General features: G+C 42.3%; 1 protein-coding gene and 1 long non-coding RNA gene across 2 annotated transcripts; both read left to right on the forward strand.

Annotated features, from left to right (window-relative positions):
* The first annotated feature begins 144 nt into the window (after positions 1-144).
* LOC148346762 (transmembrane matrix receptor MUP-4-like) lies at positions 145-7,447 on the forward strand. Its single transcript, XM_088324946.1, has 5 exons — positions 145-346; positions 2,711-3,148; positions 5,595-6,173; positions 6,735-6,860; positions 6,925-7,447. Exons 1-5 carry the CDS (start codon positions 199-201, stop codon positions 7,059-7,061), a joined length of 1,428 nt encoding a protein of 475 aa, XP_088181072.1. The 5' UTR covers positions 145-198; the 3' UTR covers positions 7,062-7,447.
* A 436-nt stretch (positions 7,448-7,883) lies between these two features.
* On the forward strand, positions 7,884-8,446 carry LOC148346763 (uncharacterized). Its single transcript, XR_015848264.1, has 2 exons — positions 7,884-7,956; positions 8,032-8,446. It is a non-coding gene; the product is annotated as an uncharacterized LOC148346763 (long non-coding RNA).
* The last annotated feature ends 15,682 nt before the right edge of the window (positions 8,447-24,128 follow it).

The raw sequence follows: 24,128 nt of genomic DNA on the forward strand, positions 1-24,128 counted from the left end.
CCGACGAGTCGGCCAAGACAGTAGTATGTACATGCAAGTATTCCGTTTGCCAGTTACCTGAACTTGAACCTGCTTCCCAGAATTGTAGATCATCCGCATACCATCCTTCTCAAAGGCCAGGAGGTCACGTGACATATGGGCCCTCCTCATATGAAAGGCCACAAGAGAAGAGACCCTCATTGGCGCTTGTGAAGAACTATGAGGATGATGTTGGCCATGAAGTACTTGTTTTGGGGTTTTATATGCGGCATCCCCTTCTTGCTGGGAGAAGTTGCGGCCACATACCCGCACAACGGGCACAACATAATCAACGGACGACAACATGCAAAGACACTCAACCCAGAAAGTAAGATATCTCTATAAATGTATACTGCGGTTTTCAGTCTTCTGAGAAAGAAAAATTAGATTTCCATAATAGGATCAAATGCTGTTGGCATCGGGTGGTGCTGGAGCTTCTGCATCTTGTCAGAAGAAAGGAAGGACTGCCCTTTTCAGTTTTTTACAGAAAGAATAATACGTTTTAAAATAATGAGATCAAATGGTCTGCCCTCTGTCAGAAGAGAGGAAATACTGCAGAGTTAAGAATTTTAAGAACAATGAGGAGGTCAAATGGTGTGGACAAGGTGGCATTAGGTGGTCCTGCAGCATCTTGTCAGAAGAGAGGAAGAGTTGCCGTTTTTAGTAAAAGAAAAATGAGTTTTACAATAATAAGGTGAAATGATGTGCACACGTTGACATTATGTGGTGCAGGAGCTCCAAGAGAAAAACTGCCCTTTTTAGTCCTTTTTAGAGGAATAATAGGGTGAAATGGTTTGCACAAGTCAACATTAGGTAGTACTAAAGCTCCTGCCCCTAATCAGACGAGAGGAAGGACTGCTGTATTCAGTCTTTTTTAGGGAAGGAATTAATATTAGGTTTGACAATAATGGGGTAAGCGGTTTGCACAGGTAGGCAGTAAGTGGTGCTGAAGCCCTTGTCAGAAGAGAGGAAAGACTGCCATTTTCATGATTTTTGGGAGAAAGAATAATGAGTTTTAAACTAATACGATCAAATGGTGTGCACAAGAAGGTATTGGGTGGTGCCGGAGCTCCCGCCCCCTGTCAGAAGAGAGAAAAGACGGCTGTTTTCAGTCCTTTCTGGAGATATAATCATAAGGTGTAAAAGTGTGCACAACTAGGCATTAGCTGGTGCTAGAACTCCTGCCCATTGTCCGAAAAGAGGAATGACTGTACTTTTCAGTCTTTTTTTAAGGAATGATAATGAGTTTTACACTAATCGAGTTAATTGGTTTGCACAAGTAAACATTAAGTGGTGTTGTGGCTACTGTCCCCTTTCAGAAGAGAGGAAGGACTGTCATTTTATTTTATTTTTTTGAGAGAAAAAAATTAACAATTACTTTTACAATAATATTGTGAAATGGTGAGCACAAAAATACATTAGGTGGTGCTAGAGCTCCTGCCTTTTTGCCACATTAAATGTGCCCTTGAAAAATCCGTTTACGGAGATAATTTCTTAAAAGTGAGTAATAATATTTTCTTGACACTTCTACAATTCTGAGTTGAAAAAAAAAATTTAAAGGCAAGCTCTTGACATTCATTCATTTTTAATCAGTCAGAAAGAACAGTAGAAACAAAATAATCAAGTCAACATGTAACCTCCTATTTTATTGCTGTCCAATGAAAAGTGTTTTAAATGAAAACAAAAAAATAATGAAAAACGCTGCTTATTGGGCAGCAATGTTTTGTGACAAGCAATGTAAATGTTTGACTTATTGGAAAAAATAATTTTAAAAATATAAATAAATAAAATAACAACAACATACATTTCTAATTTCACTAACCTTTTGTGGTTGGAAGAAAGCAGACATCACCTCTGCTAATTTTGTTTGTGTTCAAGATGGACTATTTAAAAATCTTTTTGGAGGAGTAGGTATTTAAATGTTTTGTTATTTTCATTTTTTTCTATGCCCTACTCTTCTGCAAAGAAATATTTCAACTGCTAAAACACAAACAAAAAAATACAACTTTAAATTGTTCTTCACTTTTGTTCAGCACAAGTCTTGGGCCACCATAAGCAAAAGCAATAAGAGCAAAAAAAGTTTGTTTTGTGGTGGAGTAAGATTTTTGCACTTCACTGTTCATGTCATTGTAATGTACTAAAGCTTCATTTCCACCATGCAGTACAAGTTCAATCAATTTGATACAGGCATTTCTTTATATATGTGTGTATATATATATATATATATATATATATATATATATATATATATATATGTATATAAAACATCAGTCTATGTTAGAAAACACTATATTATTTATTGTTATTTTTGTATTTATTCCCACTTCTTTTCTATTTTTGAAGTTTCGATTGGTGCTGTATTTGCTTTTTATTTATCTAATTAGCTATTTATCTATTTATCCATTTTTCTATTTATCTCTTTATCTGTTTATGTATTCATCCATTTATTTTGGTAATTGTTCACACTTTTATGCATTTATGTATTAAACTTCAAATGAAAAAAATCCTTACATTTTTATTTTTACTTTTATGTATTGATCACAATATTTCAATAGCAAGCCTGCTAAAAATCAAACCCTACTTTTGCGAAATGTATTTCAACTGTACTGCTTCGTGGAACTGCGGTTTTGGTTGAAGACCATGTCATCTTCCTTTCCACCTACTAATGATCTCCTCTTTGGTGGCCCTGTAGTTCACAGTGACCACACGTATAGAGGAGGGTATCACTACCACTACCAGCCACCAAGAATGCCCCCACCGGTAGTGTATCAACCTTTTCCTATATCCCCTCCACTGACTTACCACAAGTCCCCCGTCCCTATGTGGCCATACCCGCACACATTCAAAGGGCAAGTTCTACTGCAGGTGCCCCATATTTACAAAGGTCCCCCACCCGTAGTCATCCACCCCGTCCACAAACCTGAAGGTCAATATTACCCAAAAGTCCCGTGCCCTACAAAATCGGCAGTGCAACCTGCCACGTACCTGCCCACCATGCCACCTACACCACGAGAAACCACGGCGCCCACTGAGGCTCCAAAGCTACCGCAGACAACAGCGACTACCACCACCACCACTACCACGCCAGCAGTGACTACCACTTTGGTGGAGACCACTACTCCAGTGCCGGGTCAGTACCCAAAGCGGCTCCACCACCATCAGTCCTGTGAAGACAGGTAGACTATTGCCAGTCAGGTTTGTTTGATATAGTTTATTTCTTTTACCGATTTTAGACTTCTTACTCACTCCAAATCAGGGATGTAAAACTCTTTTTGGTTGTGGGGCGGATCCAGACTTTCTCCTCTCAGGCGGGGCGGATCTGTAAAAGAATGTCAACTCCAAAAGTGTCAACTCAAAATTGTTCGCTTACTTACTTAATGTTTCTAGGGCCTGCCGGCAAGACTGTTGATAAACAAAATTGTGTCTGTACAATGTCACGGGTCACTGAAATATGTCATGCCACATATCTTTGGGATTCAACATATGATTTTAAAATATACTCATCAGAAATACATAATGGTCAGTCTGAAACAAGATACCTGAAAACTGAGAAGCGGCGTAGCTCACCAATTACGTCCCCTGGCAGTCATTAAATAAGAGGATTGCCTGCTAACATGGTCTTGTTACATTCACAACAGTAAATCCAACCATGTAAAGTATTTACTCCAAAACACACAGTAATATCCATCCGTCCATTATCCGCACCGCTTATCCTCAGTAGGGTCACGGGGGTGCTGGAGCCCATCCCAGCTATCTTCGGGCAGTGGGCAGGGGGCACCCCGAACTGGTTGCCAGCCAGTCGCAGGGCACAGAGAGACAGACAACTCACTCGCTCATCCACACCTAGGGACAATTTGAACCGGCCAATTATCCTGAAACGCATGTTTTTGAAATGTGGGAGGAAACCGTAGTGCCCGGAGGAAACCCACACAAGCACGGGGAGAACATGCAAACTCCACACAGGAGGTTTGATATCATGACCTCAGAACTGTGCCGCACACGCGTAACCACTGCGCCGTCATGATCACAGTAATATCGACAAAAAAAATAAATCTGCGTAAAATCATTCCTGCATTGTTTGACGATCCTTTTTGTGACCACTTAATTTCGCATCATGGTTTCCCTTTAAAAATAAACAGACTCGTCAGATGATTTTCAATATGGCAGTTAGCCTCTGACCTTTTGATTGACACCACTCTCGGCCAACTGCACGCTTTTTTTTATGGTCCACAGCCCGGATTAGTCTATAAGGGCCTGTATTGATAAAACGGACATCGCCTTATTTTAGCTTCGGATATCTTTAGCCAGTAGAAACCAAACCAAATAATGATTGACACATTGTTTAGCCAATGAAATCTAAAAATAACGATACGCAAATATACACTGTATACTGTATTAGAATAAGACTCCAAAACAAACATCTGTAACGGCACTCATGATTCATTTTTATGCACCATAATTCCGTGCAAGTGTGCACAATCATAGATTGACTTCTGGAAAGAGAAGTCAAACATTACAACTCTTTCACAATGTCTAAAAACTGGCCAAAGTAAAATACAAAGTTGCAATGGTTTTACTGCTGTAAACTGGTCATTTCCAAATGGCCACTTTGGGAAGCGACCAGACCTACCATGCTACACTCTTTTGCAGGCATTTGATTGCAATAAAAAACAGGTGGAAAAAAAACCCTTCTATTTCTGTGTATTGCAGCTCAGATTAGTCAAATGTTAATAACACTTGCAGTGATTATTTCTGTTTGTGACAAAAACTTCAGTGTGTTACCTTTCAAATGAGACCAAAACCATACATATTCTCTGAACAGTTAAAGAACAGCATTCAATTTACTTTGGGCACGTCTTGGATTGGTATTTGTGTTAAGGGGTAACCTACCCTGTATACAGTATAATAATCATGAATGATAAATGTGTTTCATGATTTATTTAAACAGTTAAGTGAAAGCAGTTTCACACCTGGACCACCTCACTACACTATACCGATTGAAAATATAATTTTTGCTTTAATTGTACACGTTTGAAATGAATTTGCACTGCATGGGAAATAACATTAAATATATATTTTACTGCTGTCTAGCAACCAGAAGAAGCATTTGCTGTGCATTTATTTAAAAAAATCTAAACTTTTATCAGAAATTACAGAGAGACTTGCTTTTTTTTTTTTTAGATACTCAGAAATGTATGTCTGGCAGAATATATAAGAGCATTAACTGAATTTAATCTCTAAAACCCAAACCCAAAATGACATGTATTAGTTTTTTTCTTTGAAGAAAGGTAATATGTCGAGATACAAGATCTTCATTGGCTGAGTTAGATGGTGTGTCTAAACATTTGACTGGGAGAACCAAGAATTCCATGTCCAACTTAACCTGTAACACTTTTTCTCTGGTATATTTTACTCATACAATGAATACAAACATGAATGAATGAAGGTTCTCAGCATGAAAAGTCCATCGTGTTCCTCATGGTTTGATGTGTCAAAAATTGTTTTGCTATTTCTGTCTTGCTAAAAACTGCAATGTCATTATAAAATAGCCTTAATGCTTGGATGTTGATCACCAGAGACGCCAGAGTCCCAGTGCACGAGCCGCCTATTGGACCTGGTCTTCATCTTTGACAGCTCGCGTAGCATTCGCCCTGCCGATTTCGAGAAGGCCAAGACTTTCCTGGTCCTGATGGTCGACACATTGGCGGTTGGCCCGGACGCCACCAGAGTTGCTGTAGTCAACTACGCCAGCACTGTCAAGATCGAGTTCCTCCTCAAGGACCACTTGAACAAGCCCGACATGAAGAGGGCCATCGCTCGCATCAAACCACTGTCCACGGGAACAATGACAGGCCTGGCCATTAAGACGGCTATGGAGCAAGCTTTTACTCTAGACTCTGGGGCCCGGCCCCAGTCTCAGAACATCGCAAAAGTGGCCATCATCGTGACGGACGGTAGGCCTCAGGACCAGGTGGAGGAGGTCTCTGCCGCCGCCCGCGCTGAAGGTATCGAGATTTACGCTATCGGGGTAGACCGTGCCGACATGACGTCTTTGAAACTGATGGCCAGCCTGCCTCTGGAAGACCACGTCTTCTACGTGGAGACCTACGGCGTCATTGAAAAGCTCACGTCCAAGTTTCGCGAGACGCTCTGTGGTAGGACAAAGATCCCCCTCGAGTACAATTAACTTCAGTTTTAGCGGTGTAGGAGTAGGCACCTACAAGCCGGCGGGGGGTGGGGGTGGGGGGAGTAGGTGGGGGGGGGGCGGTCTGTGGTTTGGTACATTCCACAAGCATAAAAAAATGTATTTTAAAATCCTGAACCCCAACGTGGACTGCAGATGTCAGCAGTAGAACATGATCAAAGCTAGGGTAAACCATCCTTAAACTTCAAGTCTTTTGGCATGTTATATCGTGATACAAATGTTTTGAAGTTGGGCAATCATAGATAGTACTAAACATTTACTGATGGTTTGATGAAGAGTAAATAGACCTGGGTATAGTCTTACTTTCGAATGAAGGTTGATGAGATTGACTCAAACTCAGGCTATTTAAGTCCAACAATACTACAGGGCAGTGTGGATTGTTAATCCGGACAAACTTTTCAACAATTTAGGTCTTGTAACACCTTCTAATTGATCCTCTATCACACAGTGAACCTCTCAATTTCCCGGCATACTAATCCTTGCTTATTTGTACATTTTATTCCTGGTCTAGGTCTGGACCCTTGCACCCTTGGAAACAACTGTGAACACATCTGTGTCAACAATGTAGCGAACTATTACTGCAAGTGCCGCACCGGTTACATCTTGAACGCAGATGGGAGAACGTGTTCCCTGAAACGTAAGCTATAGTTATACTAAAACTGTTGATTGTTCAATTTTGACATTGCTTTTTCTGTGTGAAGAGGTGAATGCAGAAGTGGTGGATCCTTGCAAGTGTGAAGCTCGAATGGCTTTTCAGAAGCAGACGCAAGTCGCCCTGCAGCAGCTCAATACTAAACATATCCTTTTGTTCCGAACGACAATAGACACTTGGGTTTGAATATGGGTGGACAAATCGGATCAAATTGAACTTTTTACCTAAAATATATTAAAATCTGTATTGAATTGTATTGTGGTTTTGGATGGACCCAAACGCAGGAAGCAGGAAAAGGCAAGGTGCTCAAAAACAGCTGGCATTTAATCACGAACTAATCCACAAAGTAGCAAAGAAATGATCAAAAACAACAACTGTTTGAAACAGACAACAAACCTCAGGAAAATACGATGGCCTGGGAAATAGGTGATGGTGGAAAACAAATGTGAATGCTGACCAAAATGTCCTTATTAAGGGTGCGGCTAATAAGGAACATGTGTGGGGTAATTGGACACACCTGTCCCAATTACTAACTAATCAGGTGCCCTCTGATGGAAGGAGGTGTGCCAGACCCTAACAGAATTGCTATACAGAGATCTCTAGGTTTTCGCGGTTAGTGGGTATCAGAAAAGTGCAAATCGGCCAAGTAGCGTTGCACCTTCATAAAAGCATCCAAAGGGATAAACTAACCTCGAAATGACGTCATTATCGCAAGAATCAAATCCTGCTATTTTAGTGTGTGTTCCAACTCATATTATTCAATGTTATTGCAGTGATTATTTAAGTTTGGGATAAAACTTCAGTGTTGATACTTTTCAGAAATACCAAAAAGAAACCTAAACCGTCTATTATCTCCAAATGGTTCAAGAACAGCATTCAATTAACTTTGGTAGGGATTGGATAGGGATTTTAGGAAAATTTTACAGGAAAATTAAGAGGTTAGATAACTCAATGAGACATTTTTACACCGACTGATATATTTGCAGACCTTTCCTTGACTTATCAGCCACTAGCTGACGTCGCAGGAAGAATAGAGCGCCTGGAGGAGGCGCTGAGCCACGTGTGAAGCACCACAAGGAGGGTCAGCAGTAAAACTTGATTATTGGGGCGAGAAGTCAGCATGAGCCTTTCCGTGTATTTCGATTTGTTTGCACAGGCCGCCAGTGGGTTGTCGGAGACACGGACTGCTGCAATACGCACTCGTGCTGCTATGGGGCTGTCAGATAGAATTCAAGCATGAAGTAGAATGTCACGGATCATAAAGAAATCTACAGCAACGTCTCTTCTTTTTTTTAAATGACTGTGTCATTCATAAGGTCGTCAAACACTACTGACAATCCTTTTGTGACCTCATATTGTGTACTGTACAAACTGTGGAATGGTCATTTCGGTTTTTATTCAAATATCATGAATTCAGTACATTTTGGATACATATTTGAATTTAGACTGTATTTTTGTGAAAAATTATATATTTAAGCATACATTAAAGTTGGTCAAATAATGGGTTGATGTTTATATATATATGTACTCTGTATTTTGGTTTAAATAATAAACGATGTTGTAAGTAGTAAGGCTGTTCGATACCATGTTTTTTTTCACACCGACACCCATATCTTGAGCAGTCATTACCAATACCATATAACGACGCCATTAGCCATAAACTTCCCTTCCCTCTGCAAAAAAAAGTATTGATCTAAATAAAAAAACACATACCTGTCGCCCCGTTTTGCACCCCCAAATGTTCTTAATAGAGACAGGATAGGCTTAAATATGATGAAAAACACTAGATACAAATAAAAATAAGTAGAACAAAACAAAAATGGGAACAAAGCGGCGTCAGAAATACTCCACTGTCTTGAAATGGTTCAGTCTATTTGATTATTAGCACCTCTATTGCCCCCGCCCCCGCTTAAAAAAGCACTATGTTCAGGTGAGAGTCAATTACCCAAAGTAACTATAAAACAATACACAAAACCCCCTTCCACTTCAAGTGAAACAAAAGACTTTTAACCAGCCAGAGACTCTCAGCTCTGAACCTAAAATCACCCCTGTCCCCACATAATCTCTTTCAGTAATATTACATTGATTTATTTGCCTTTTATCTTTACATTAATTATAAGTCTCTGATTGTTAAATGGTCATAAGAAGGCACCCTATACTTGTTATAGCAACATTCAAGTACTGATAGAGGGAAGACCAGGCCTAAAAAATCCAGCACATCCTGGAAAAGGCCCGCAAGTATTAAAGCCCATCCCACACCAATCAAGACCAAACATGACCGATAACTTAATTTGCAGAACCGAGTCCCAAGCAAACTCGAAATTTTACATTTTATTTGTGAGGACTCAGGAGGATGAGATGGTATTTATAAAAGCAAATTAGAGCTTGTCTTTTGTAAAAAAATCTACGCGAAAGAAGACCATACAAAAATTTTGATCTTTTATATTGTGTGTTTGCAAAGGTTACATTACCAGACAATTTTCTATCATTGAAATATTTTTTTAAGAGTTTTCGGGAACATTTTAAGCCGATGTGTCATTTTGACGGGTTGAAAACTGGGACATAAACGACAGCACCAGGACCTCTTTGAGAATCTAGCACAGCACTTTAAGAAAAAGAGGCAGAGAGAAAAAGAAGAACAATGATGGTGGGTAGTGAAAAATAAAAAAAAGTCACAAAGAGAGAAGTCGGGCCCAACTCGGACATAATTTTTTTGACATTTTAGGCATGACTGTCATTTTTGTCCGTAATAATGGTTTCAAAACAGGGTGCAAGCAAAGTTATTTTGTTAAAATGTCACAAAATACTGCAAATGATAAGGACATCGTCATATTTACCTTCACCGCAGACTGCGCTGAGCTTGTGAGAGAAGGGAGTGCCTTGTGCTGTGTGCACCTCTACCTCCCACCCAAACAAATAGCTTTGTGTGTTTTGCTGGTGTTTTCACCAGTTTACAGTTTGATCAGAGCATTTTCATTATAAAGTATTGCAAAAATGAACATATATAGTTTAATAAGCTTCCATTTAATGGTTTTTTTTGGCGACCTTCTGCCAAAACTGCATAGATTTGTGTAAACTATATATATATATATATATATATATATATATATATATATATATATATATATATATATATATATATATATATATATATATATATATTGGACTGAACATTTCATTTATCTGAAGTTGCTTTGGCTTTTGCATGTAACAAAATCAGGCTGTAATCACCTGCCTTTGTCATGTCTTGCACGGTTGTCCCCGCCCCTTGACACCGGCTGAGACGCATTGGACTGATTGCTCGTGGAGTACTTAAGCGCGCTCCTTTGTACTGTGCCTTGCTGGAACGTTTGTTAAACCTGGTTAAACTCCGTGAGACTTCTGTGAGACTTCTGTTAAAACCTGTTAAATGCCTAGTTCTGTGAATCTGCCCGTAGTTGATCCTGTTTTGTTTTTCAGCCTGATCCGTTTGTTTGTTTTTGACAACTTTTCTTTTGTTTGGATTTCTAATCCACTCCGTGACCATCGATCCCCGGATCGAGTGTGCGCACCCTCCTCATCCTTCCCCCAATAAATTGTGAGTACGTCGACGCGAATGGGTCCTTTTTTCCTGTTTCCCGCTCCGCTTTGTGACAGCCTTTGGGCGCCACAGAGAGGTATGAAGTAGTCATATTTTATCTCATATGTACTCATGAAACTATTAGAGCTATGCACACACAGCAAGATCACCTATCTCTCACACGCGCCCATTGTACTGAAAGGAAATACGTCTATAAACCAGCAGCTTTTTCTGACATATCTACAAAAGAACTGAAAAATGAAGGTCAAAATGGGCCTAAATGATCTTAAGTAACTGCGGGAGGGGAACAAAATTAAGTGGTATGCAGAGATCCCTCAATTTTCGCGGTTAATGGGAATAAGAACCACCTGTGAAAAGTGGAAATCCGCGAAGTAGCTTTTTACACTTTCATTGAAAAAAAAAACCCCGAAGTGTTAAACTTACCTCAAGATGACTTGTTACCCACTGAGGAGTTATAACCATTATAGATCTACAAATAATAATACACAAGACATAATTTAAGTTGAATGAATGGTTTTATTGTCGTGATTACCTAACTGGAGCCACCTGAGTTAATCAGCTGGCGTGCTGGATTGCGCTTCCTGATTGGTGGAAGCTTTCTACTTAAGCTGTCAGCGTCCAGAGATGGACGTTCGAGTGTACTCCTCGTTTCCATGAGTGAGCCTCCAACATTCAAGGTACCCACGATCCCTTTGTCTATACTGTCTCTATTCCAAGCCTGCTTCTCGTTGCCTGACCCTTTTCTGTTACAAGTTTACGATCTACTCTCCTGCCCCGGCCACCGACTTACCTGCTACGTTGCTCGTCACGCGTTTCACCACGGAGCTGCCATTCCGTCCAAAGAGGCTTTCTGCCACCAAGAGCCGACGTCTCAAGCCTGCTCCACCGACCCTTGTCCAAATAAACTATAAAACTGACGCTATTGGATCCGAGTGCTTGTTCTCGAACCAAAGAATGGATCCAGCGACGTTTTTTCCCATCTCCGAAGAATGCGGAAATGCCGAGCAGCAATCCGCGCTACAGCGCCTACTGCACACCGAAGGCGCGGTACAACAGATGGCCCATGACGTGTCCACACTGGTTCGGCAAGTACAACGTCACCAGCAATTGTTCGAGCAACAGTGCGACACTTCCCTGGCAGCCCAACCACAAAATCCGGCTCCGCCCCTTTCCGATCAGGCCGGCACCGGCATTGTTGAGCCACGAGTAGGTTCGCCAGAGAAATTCAGTGGAGAGCCCGCCCAGATCCGCCCCTTCCTCATAAATTGCCGACTAATTTTTGATCTACAGCCGCGCACCTTTGTGAACGAAAAGACGAAGGTGGCTTATGTAATAAATCATTTGACTGGAAGAGCCCGCCTTTGGGGAACGGCTGAATACGAAGCATGCACCTCTTTTAGTTTGCTAAGCCAGGAAATGATTAAAGTATTTGATTCTGGTTCCTCATCGGTCGACGCTGCCCGTTCGATCATGAACATCCGCCAGGGGAGACGTTCCATTGCCGACTATGCCATCGACTTTCGCACACTAGCAGCCCAGAGTCACTGGAACGAAGAGGCGCTGGTCGACGCCTACCTCCACAGTTTGTCCGGTTATCTCAAGGATGAATTAGTATCCCACGCTCCTCCGGTAACACTTGACGACGCTATCGACTTGACCGCCCGGATCGACCGTAGGGTCCAGGCAAGACGCCGAGAGAGAGAAGGTCCCAGCCACTTCATCACCAGGCAAAGTCAAGACGTTAGTAAGGTACCGAACCCGCCAACCACTTCTACCACACCTTATGAGATGATGGAGGTGGACCGCACCTCTCTCTCCGTCGAAGAGCGCCAGCGAAGGCGTTCCGAACAGCTATGTTTTTACTGCGGCGGCCAGGGACATAGGGTGGTCAATTGCCCGTTAAAAGCCAACGCTCATCGGGCATAGGGGACGTCCGATTGAGCTCGGCTTTAGTTTCGTTCCCCAAGACTGATAGACCTGTTCTCCGGGCAAATCTCATTCTTTCCGGTTCATCTCAGCCCTTACATGCCCTGATCGATTCTGGCGCCGAAGCAAATATCCTGGATCTGTCACTCGCACACAAGATGGGGATACCTGTCAAAACCCTTCCTAATCCGGTATCAGCTCGGACTTTGGATGGTCACCTGTTAGGCACCGTATCCCAAATAACTGAACCCATAGAACTACAGTTGTCTGGAAATCACAGAGAGAAAATCCGATTCCATTTACTTCACTCCCCTAGCCAACCCCTTGTTCTGGGTCATCCTTGGTTGGTGCAACACAACCCCCATTTCGACTGGCGCACTGGGTCGATACTAGAATGGGGCATGGACTGTCACCAAACCTGTCTGCGAGCCGCTCCTTACCCGGATCACCCTGCTTCCACGAGGGCACCTCCCAATATGTCCAAGGTCCCAGCCTGTTACCACCACCTACGGGAGGTCTTCAGTAAAGCTAAGGCCTCTTCCCTGCCCCCTCATAGACCTTATGACTGCGCGATTGATCTTCTGCCAGGGTCCGTTCCTCCTCGGGGCCGCCTCTACTCCCTATCCATTCCCGAGAGGAAGGCCATGGAGGAGTACATTTCCGATGCCTTGGCGGCTGGTATTATTCGACCCTCCTCTTCTCCAGCGGGGGCGGGGTTCTTCTTTGTGGGAAAGAAGGACGGGTCACTCCGGCCCTGTATAGATTATCGGGGCCTTAATGAAATCACTGTTAAAAATCGCTATCCCTTGCCTCTGCTTGCCTCTGCATTTGAACTTCTACAGGGGGCCACGATCCTTACTAAGCTTGACCCGCGCAACGCCTACCACTTAGTCCGTATCCGGGAGGGAGATGAGTGGAAGACAGCATTCAACACACCCACCGGTCACTACGAGTACCTGGTAATGCCGTTCGGGTTAACCAATGCTCGATCCGTTTTCCAATCTTTGATAAATGACATTTTACGAGATGTGCTTAATCGTTTTGTTTTTGTGTATCTGGACGATATTTTAATTTTCTCAAAGTCCCTCGAGGAACACCGAAAACATGTCCAGCTTGTTCTCCGTCGTCTCCTAGAGAACTCTTTATTTGTTAAAGCGGAGAAGTGCGAGTTTCATGCCAAGACTGTTTCATTCCTGGGCTACATCGTGGCGGAGGGGACCCTTCAGATGGATCCTGCCAAGGTATCAGCTGTCACCTCTTGGCCTGTCCCTGAGTCTCGCAAAAAACTCCAACAATTCCTTGGTTTTGCCAACTTCTACCGGAGGTTCATCAGGAACTACAGTTCGGTGGCAGCTCCCCTCACGTTCCTCACCAGCCCTAAAGAGCCATTCCGGTGGTCCCCCGAGGCTAATGCAGCTTTTAACTGTTTAAAGAATCATTTCTCTACGGCCCCCATACTCCAGGTACCTGAACCCGCACGCCAACTGGTAGTGGAGGTGGACGCCTCAGATGTGGGAGTGGGTTCCGTCTTGTCCCAGCGGTCTGACAAGGACCAGAAGATGCACCCGTGCGCCTTCTTTTCCCGACGGTTGTCCCCGGCCGAATGCAACTACGACGTGGGGGATCGTGAGTTGTTGGCCGTCAAGCTAGCCCTGGAGGAATGGCAGCATTGGTTGGAGGGGGTAACGGTGCCGTTCATAGTTTGGACTGACCACAAGAATTTAGAATATATTAGATCGGCCAAGCGGCTCAACCCTCGCCAGTCACGTTGGGCCCTGTTTTTCACCCGCTTTAACTTTACTCTGTCCTACAGACCCGGATCTCGTAATGTGAAGCCCGACGCACTCTCCCGGCAATTCCAGAATTCCAATGAGATACCTCAGGGTCCCGCGACGGTCCTTCCGGCTTCCCGTATGGTGGCGGCGGTTTCCTAGGATATCGAGTCCCGAGTCAGAGAGGCATTACCCGATCAGGCGGGTCCCAGCTCCTGTCCCGAGGGTCGACTATTCGTCCCCGAACCCTTACGGTCCGAGGTCCTCCAATGGGGGCACAATTCTCACTTTTCTTGCCATCCAGGGTCGGCTCGGACCCACAGTTTCTTGTCCCGACGCATCTGGTGGTCTTCCATGGCCAAGGACGTTCGGGAATATGTCTCCGCCTGTCAAGTGTGCGCCCAGAACAAAGCATTCCACCAACGTCCAGCCGGTCTGTTACATCCACTACCGGTTCCCTTGGACTTTGTGACGGGGTTGCCAGTATCTGAGGGGATGACGACCGTACTTACTATCGTGGACCGGTTCAGTAAGAGGGTCCATTTCGTGGCACTACCGAAGCTCCCCTCCGCCAAGGAAACTGCGTTGATAGTCCAGCAACACGTGTTCTGCCTCCATGGCATCCCTCTGGACATTGTTTCTGACCGGGGTCCCCAATTCTCGTCCGCGTTTTGGAAGGAGTTTTGTCGTCTGTTGGGTGCCTCAGTCATTTGCACGTCACACTGGGTATTTGTATATTGTATTCTTTTGGCTTTATTATTGTACTGTTCTCAGCTCAGGGATGCTGCTGGAAATGTGAATTTCCCTTCGGGGATGGATAAAGTATCTATCCATCTATCTATCTATCTATCTATCTATCTATCTATCTAGCCTCTCATCGGGGTTCCACCCTCAATCCAACGGTCAGTCTGAGCGAGTGAACCAAGATCTGGAAACGGAACTTCGCTGTATGGTCTCTAGTGAACCGTTGTCTTGGGCTCGGCAATTGGCATGGGTGGAGTATGCTCACAATTCTTTGGTTAGCTCCTCCACGGGAATGTCCCCTTTCCAGTGCGTATATGGCTACCAACCTCCTATGTTCCCTAGTCAAGACGAGAAAGTTAACTGCCCGTCAGCTACGGCGAACGCACGCCGCTGTCGGCAAACCTGGGCTCGTGCTCGGGCCACACTCCTTCGGGCAGGCAAGGCTCATTCAGTCGGGGCTAATCGACGGAGGAGTCCTGCTCCGAATTACCAGGTGGGCCAGAAGGTGTGGCTTGCATCCGCTGATCTACCACTGAAGGTTGAGTCGAGGAAACTGGCTCCTCGGTATCTTGGCCCGTTTCCTATTGTAAGAATTATCAACTCCTCAGCAGTCCGTCTCCGTCTACCAAGATCTATGAGAGTGCACCCCACGTTTCATGTCTCCCGGATCAAGCCCGTCAGCCAGAGCCCGTTGGCACCCATTCCACCTCCCCCGGCTCCACGCTCCTTGGACGGGGAGCCTATCTATACAGTGCGCCGCCTGCTCCGCTCCCGACGCAGGGGTCGGGGCTTCCAGGTCGACTGGGAGGGATATGGTCCGGAGGAGAGATCATGGGTTCCCAGCAGGCAGATCCTGGACCGGTCTTGTGGCGGAGTTCCATCGACTACATCCAGGCCAACCAGCACCGCGCCGTGGTCGTCCTCGTGGGTCCAGCGCTGCTACTCCTCCGCCTGCGGACCCACCCGCTACCGCCCCTTCAGATGCGGACGATGGGGTGTCTGTCCATTCAGAAGAATTCTGAGGGGCCTTCTGGGGTTTGTCGGACGACCACTGGACCCTCTATTTTGGATTATCGGTGACGTATTTTGGGTTTTGGGGATTATTCGTAACTGGCCTATGACTTTTTGTTCCCTTGGATTACCTGTGTTTCCATGTGACGTGTTTTTTCCCTGGGGGACTTCTGGAGCCGTCCCTTGAGGGGGGGGGGGTTTGTCGTGATTACCTAACTGGAGCCACCTGAGGTAATCAGCTGGCGTGCTGGATTGCGCTTCCTGATTGGTGGAAGCTTTCTACTTAAGCTGTCAGCGTCCAGAGATGGACGTTCGAGTGTACTCCTCGTTTCCATGAGTGAGCCTCCAACATTCAAGGTACCCACGATCCCTTTGTCTATTCCAAGCCTGCTTCTCATTGCCTGACCCTTTTCTGTTACAAGTTTACGATCTACTCTCCCGCCCCGGCCACCGACTTACCTGCTACGTTGCTCGTCACGCGTTTCACCACGGAGCTGCCATTCCGTCCAAAGAGGCTTTCTGCCACCAAGAGCCGACGTCTCAAGCCTGCTCCACCGACCCTTGTCCAAATAACCTATAAAACTGACGCTATTGGATCCGAGTGCTTGTTCTGGTCTCTGACATTTATTGTCATTATACAAAAGTAAAATGAGATTTTAGGGCTTCTCCTTTCTGTGTAAGAAAGCAGTTTAGAGAGCGGACGGCTAGCTGCGCGCTAGCCTCGGATGTCCTGGAATGGAGACAGATTTCTATGATGATTAAAATGAGACTGTCCCGAATGTAGCGGCTTCCCACAAGTTGTGTCAACAAGTCATCCATTGGAGAGCGGGTTTGGCGGTTTTGTTGAATTTTGTCCTAAAATATATATATGGTATGGCTTTCTCTCTCTCAAAAAGGTTCCCAAGCCCTGCCCTAGGCCATAGTCTGCCCACCCCTGTCCCATAATCTAAGGGACATGTTGATGGACACAACCACAGTGAGTTTGCATTTTGACCTCCACTTTTACCCCAGACAATATTCCAGGGCGAAAGTTGACCCTCGGGACGTGGAGATTGCACAGAGGGTCTTCTGTGTGCGCCCCTTCCAGTCAACATTTACCTCCAGTCTGCTGGTGTCTCCACTTTTACTAGACAGCTGCTTTCTGTTTGTTTGCCAACTGGCCGGCTTTCATGGTTACCGCACACACCGTGGGCCAAGACACAAGACGTATGTGACTGACACCTCACTGCCAAGTGCAAAAGTGAAATACTCCGTGTGACTGAATCCGAGAAGACTCCTAAAAAAATTGATTTAAGTGTATTCGATTTTTGACACAGTTCCATGAGATGTTTTTACGGTTATTTCTCCTTCCATCAACCCTTGCACTTATCAATTGTTCATTCATACATCCATCAGTCCCACAAAATTGTGCATAGGTGTGAATGTGAGTCTGAAAGGTTGTTTGTATATGCTACAGTTGCCATAAAAATGACAAGCAAAAAAAAAAAAAGAAAAATCACGGATCGATTTCTTTGAGAAAGCTAGAACATGCTGCATACCACAATATTGAAGACAACGTCAATAAAAGTGTGTGGTAGGGAGGATAAATTAATTAAGATAGAAATGTAAATTGTCTTTTTGTTTTTCTATGATTTTATTTGATTGTGGGTTATGTTATCCCAATAAAGGCAGTTCCCTCAAAGGTATAGTTACAGAATATTCTGGGCATAAATGAGCTACAGACAATGGCTGCAAAAATTCACAATTAGAATAGAAAAGAATACAATGGAATACAATAGAATAAAACGCCTTTATTGTCGTAACACAGAGCGTCAATTAAATTCAAAGCTGCCCCATATGGTGCATTGTCGAATTAAAAGTAACATAGGATTTAAATGTATTGCGTTTACCAATATGATAATTAACTGAGATAGCAGCAATTAATGCTTATATTTTATTTACAGATTATTGATTATCTACAGTGCAGATACAGATTACATGATATGGCAAAGAGGTGCAGTTTAGTTTAGTGCAAATTTAAATTGAGTTTTGTGACAGCTTTTGGGAAGAAGCTGTGTCTGAGTGTATCTGTTCTGGCTCGAATTGATCTGTATCGCCTACCAAAGGGTATCAGGTTGAACAGACGAAAACCGGTGTGAGTGATGTCCTTTATGATGCTTTTTGCTCTGTTCAGACATCTGGAATTGTAAAGGTCATATAAGAAAGGCTGTGAGTTGCAAATTATCTTTTGTGCAGTATCTGTCACGCTCTGCAGTCCCTTTCTGTCTGCTAGTGTTAAGATGGCTTACAATCATTCTTATACAAAAAAAGGCGACCCATTATATAATAACTATTACAAAGTTAAACATCACAGAATATTCTGGGCACAAATTAGTCACAGAATATGGTTGAAGACCAGGGGACTCAAACGTGGTGCTTGCGGTCAAAAAGTAGCCCCCCGAGTAGCCCATGGACAGGTTCTGAAAACAGCTCTCTAGTGATGGCTCCTTGCAATTTTTCAGCAAATATTATTTTTAACGGACAAAATGTTTTAGTAGTTGACTTGACTTCTCATAAATACAACCCAGTTAAAACATAGTAACAACAAAGTATTAACATAAGTGTTTATTTTAGAAATGTATATTAAAATGATAGCCCTTAAAGGTCATACACTGTACAGTATATATAGATAGCCTCGTTACCCTTGGAGGAAGTCTAGCTCAAGCCGCTTAACGGAAGATAAATTGTTTTTTGTTAACAATATGAGAGATGGAGTTTGCTTATTGCATTTTTCTGTTCAAAGAAGCTAGGTGAAAGACCTAACGATGGCGCTTAATGCCACTTCTGGCTACACAATAAAACACAACTAAAGCTATCATAATTACAAAGAAATAAATAGAGAAGTTCTATATGAAGAAAGGGAATACTGATGACAACATATCTAGGCAGTTACAAATTTCAATATTACACGGGTACTAAAAATGTAAATCAATTGCTTATTCAGCGCTAATCATTGTTAGACACGTTTCAAGACGTTCTGAAATCAATAACTAATGAATAGGTTCTCCTTTGACTTTTTCATTTCTGTCTATATGTATTCTTTTCCTTTTTTTCTCTTATTTTTTTAATTTGTCTTTTCCTTTTTTCTTTGGGTTTTACTCTTTGTCTTATTTCTGTTTTTCATTTTTCTCTTTTCTTTTTCTCCATTATTCTGTCATGAAACGGGTCGGAAATCAGGAAGTTGGTACTCATTTGCCTAGACGATCTGTCACTTTAATTGAGAAAGAAAAGTTGCCTAACACACAAACGGACCAAAAACAAAACAAAGCAGGCTTAAAGGCAGGCAAAATTACAATCTAGGCATTACTCAGATCAAACAGGCATGAACAGGTTTTCTACAAGGGTAAACAATGATCTGGCAAAGGGCAGTTCCAAAAGGCGCATTTAAGTACCCATAGGAGTAATCAGGAAAATGCAGGTCAGCCGGTGTCAAGGGGCGGGGCTAGCTGGGCGCCATGACAACCGTGCAGGACATGACATTATTCTTTTGTTTTAACTTTTGTCTTGTTTCTATTTTTCATCTCTCTCTTTTCTATTTTTCTCCTTTTTGCCTTTTTATTTTTTCTAAATTTTATTTTACTTTTCATTCTTATTTTCCCATCGGTCTCCTTTTTAAAAGTAATAGGGTACGTTTTTGTCACTTTGACGTCTTTTTCCGTTGTGCTTTTAGCACTTGTATTTGGTGGCACATCACTGTCCCTTTAAGTTTCATATTAAGGTGGGGTCCTTAAACCATCATCCTGGGGACCCCTGCTTAATAGTGTAAAAGAGGTAAAGCCTCTTTTAACCCCTTAACGTTGGTTGGTTGGTTGGTTGGTTGGTTGGTTGGTTATTGGTTGGTTAGTTGGTCGGTTGGATCACTTAACCACTACTGTCGTAGGGGCACCATTTTATGATCTCTATCTTGGGCAAGTGCAGCTTGGAGGCGCCCATCCCTCTCCAGGCCAACATATGTTGGACTTTTGATAAACAACTACGCGTCTTTACACCAGTCACCATGCCATGCTACATATCATTGGAAAGAGTCAACTCTTGGGATACAGGATATGATGGCCAGAAACATCATAATCAGTCTAAAACAAAATACCGGAAAACTATAAAGCCGGCATAGCTCACCAACAGTCCCCTGTCCGTCATCAACTTCGTTAAATGTTCGGCTCCATTTGCAGCCAGGATAATCCAGTGAATCCAACTTTGTAAAATGTTTACTCCAAAAATTGCCTAAAAGCATTCCTGCATCATTTGACAATCCTTGTAGTAATGTGTTCATTTCACTCCAAAACACATCTTTAAAAATAAACACAGTCCTAAAATTATTCCGAAAATGGTCGTTAACCGCAGGCTTTTTTAGTGGTACACAGCCTGCATTAGTATATACAGGCCTGTTTGATGAAAAGGGAGATTGCCTCCTGTAGCTGCAAATATCTTCAGCATGTAGTCACCGGTTCGAAAGATAATTGACACATTGGTTAGTAAATAAAACATTTACATCTCTTTTCCAATGTCCAAAAAAATTGCCAACGTAAATTACACTTTTGTTTTATTGTTGTAAACTGATCGTCTCCAGATGGCAAGTTTTGGAAATGCCTAACTCTACCATAAGAAAAACGTGTATATTTCAATATTCAAATTTTATAGGAACGTTAAGGCATTAAGGTTGAGTTTTTCAGTCAGAGCTTTAACTTTCACAGAACTAATACTAATTTACAGTATCAGTTAAGTAAGAGGAGGGCAGGCATTGAAACGTCAACCCGAGTCCTACCCTCTCATGGAACATCGCCAGAAGGGTGACTCACTGACTGACTGACTTAGTGACTGATTGACTACGAGAGTGATGTACAGTCGTCTCGGTTGCACTTGGACTTGAACACTTTGTGTCAATTTTCTTCAACCGCTAAACTGCATATCGCAGCACAGAGAGACATTTAAAGCATTGACCGGCACTGTCAGTTCCCGAGCTGCATGCCGGACAACATTTACAGTGCTCAAAGTTCACGTTTACGTCTTCCAGGTAAACCCGACTCTTAAGCCGAATGAGGAACAAGTCCCAAAAAATAAACCTGAAAAAAATAGAGAAAAAAACATAAATAGGGCCTCCGTCTGTCCCCATCTAAATGCAACGTTTTTATTGAAATTATGTCTGCGTAACCCAGTGCATCTCAATTGTTTTCTGTCACACCCTCCCTCGGTAGAAGAAATCTTCTCGATATCCCCCAATAGGTTTTTTCCTCCTGCGGGTTAATTCCTTTTTTCTTGAGGGTCTGCTCCACTTCGTATCTACACTTCATAATCAATGCTTATACTCTGTGCTATATGCACGCCTTGGAGGTTAAATGTAAAGGAAACACTGCCATTGAGAGCGCCACTGTTCCCTAGTGTAGTGGAGGAGCAATTGCACTTGCTGGAGCCTCGTGTCTCCCTAGGGGGGCCCGTCCTACTATTTGAGAACCACTGGTGTAACCTAAGTTAAAATTTGGGAAATGTAATTTTTCTTCTGTCAAAAATTGTCTTTTTTCTTCCATGTGTTGGTTTGATTTTAGGTAATGAGAAGGTAGGTCATCAATATTTAATGCCTGGGACAATGAGCAGTTCCGTCTAAGTTTTTATTTACAGAATATTATCGGCAATCCCAAGTGCAAAAAGGGAAAATGGCTTTTTATTTTTCTTATACTAACGGTGACCATAAGCTCATACAAAACCTAAACTTCTAGCGTATCTTTAAGGGAAGGTGTATATTGATAAGCACCTGTTAGTATTGAAAAAAAACTTGAGTCATAAATATAACCATGATTGATTACAATTTTAAGCAAATTACATGAAAGGCTCGACAAACAAAAAACAGAAGAAAAATAGTTCCCTTCTGCCACTTTGATTCTCTGTACCTTGTATTCATTCTTGAGCTTTTTGAACTTGTTTTCAGTTGCACTAGACAATACAGTGACATCTACTGGTCAAATAATCACACCCTTTAAGGTACAGCGGTAGTGGAAATTTCCAGTGCACAAAAACCCTTTGTATAAACTGTTTTTAGCAAGACTGATATGATAACGTTCAAGGCCACTTCTGGCTACAAAGTAAAACACAACTGAAATAATAGAGAACCTAAATAATTTAAGAAGTTATAAGTGGAAATTTCCATTGCACAAGAACCTTTTGTTTAAACCATTTGTAGCAAGTCTGATATGATAACATATAAGGCCATTTCTGGCTTTGAAATAAAACACAACTGAAGTAATAGAGAAGCTACATGATTGAAAAAGTTGTAAATGGAAATTCCACTACTCAAGAACACTTAGTTAAAAATGTTTCTAGTTAGTCTGACATGATAACGTTCAAGGCTGTTTCTAGCTACAAAATAAAACATACCAAAATAATAGAGAAGCTAAATAACTAAGGAAGTAATAAGTGGAAATTCCACTGTACAAGAACCCTATATTTAAACCGTTTCCAGTAAGTCTGATATGATAACGTTCAAGGCCACATCTGGCAACAAAATAAAACACAACCAAAATAACAAAGAAGCTAAATAATTGAAGAAGTTACAAGTGGACATTCCACTGCACAAGAACCATTTGTTTAAACCAGTTGTGTGAAGTTTGAAATTATAATATTCAAGCCCACATCTGGCAGCAAACCAAAACACAACAGAAATAATGCGGAAGCTAAATGAATGAAAAAGCTATAAACTGCTCAAAAAAATATAAATCTTATCTTACCTATCAGGACCTTATATACATCCATTCATCATCTGCACCGTTTATCCTCAGTAGGGTCCCGGGGGTGCTGGAGCCCGTCACAACTATCTTCCTTCGGGCAGTGGGCAGTGGGCAGGGGAACACCTTGAACTGGTTGCCAGGCAGTCGCAGGGCACACAGAGCCAGACAGTTCACCCGCTCATTCACACCTAGGGACAATTCTGGACCGGCCAATTAACCTGACATGCATGTTTATGGAATGTGGGAGGAAACCGGAGTGCACGGAGGAAACCCATGTAAACACGAGGAGAACATGCAAACTCCACACAGGATGTTCGATCTCATGATCTCAGAACTGCACCGCCGTGCTGGCCCACCTTATATACATAGTGAGACAATCTAATATTACTTCACCATACTGTACATGCAAACTTTTTCACATTAAAAAGAGGTAGTTGTTGTCGCACACTCAATCAGTCTGGAGTCGTTTATTCACGTACAAAGACTTTAATCTCATTTCAAAACAAAGCAGTCAGTGACTGAAATACTAGACTCAAGTATAAAGAGTAAATGTTGTTTAGATTTCAAATGTGGCAAATTTGTTCCTGAAAATGGGTCGGCGTTTTCAGAGAAGAGAAGTGCTAGTGTGACACGTAAAGCGGTAGTGTCGGTAGGTATACTTCACAACTTGTTGTCCATCAAAATGACATTGAAGCATGGCCATACCCACCTCAAGCTCAAGCACCCCCAAATTCAACCCAAGAACCCCGAAAAACTATAGCATTTTCAAAACTCTTTTTTTTTACATAAAAGACAGGATATGCTAGTATATGATGAACAACACTAGACTATAATTTATTTTTTAGAACTTGAACAACGAAGCGTTGGAAATACTCCGCTGCCTTGAAATGGTTCAGTCTATTTGATTCCTAGCACGGCATTGTAGTATTTCTGCAGTAGTACTTTTGTAGTATTTTGCTATGGTAAAATGTTTGTAGTGTATCTACAGTATTACTGTAGATGTATTATTGTAGTATTTCTTTAGTCGTAATTTTGTACTATTGCTGTATCTTTTGGTAGTGTTTATATATATTAGTAACCGCGGTGTACGTGTCCCACCAAAGATCCACATTCACGCTGGACTGGATGATGAGGTTTTTATTATTACATTTTCTGCAAATGGATGAGTCACAACATTAGCTTTTTTCTGCTGGGTCTGATCTCTTTGATCTCTTTGTAGTTCTCTCTGGTAAGACTAACACAAAGCATATCAAAGAGCTTTCTTTTCACTTTACAGAAAATACATTTTACAGTAGAATATCACAATACATTTTTACATCTTTACATTTTAACAAGATACTTTTAACAAGAGATCGTATAGTGGATTTTTAACGTTTACAATGAATTCAACATGTTTTTCTTTAGTCTGAATTTTAACCAACATCATCCTTTTTTAATGTATATGAGAAAATAGGAATATAAACAA

This window comes from Urocampus carinirostris, chromosome 20 (assembly GCF_059441175.1).
Source record: "Urocampus carinirostris isolate Australia breed hairy pipefish chromosome 20, RoL_Ucar_1.0, whole genome shotgun sequence".
NCBI lineage: Eukaryota > Metazoa > Chordata > Actinopteri > Syngnathiformes > Syngnathidae > Urocampus > Urocampus carinirostris.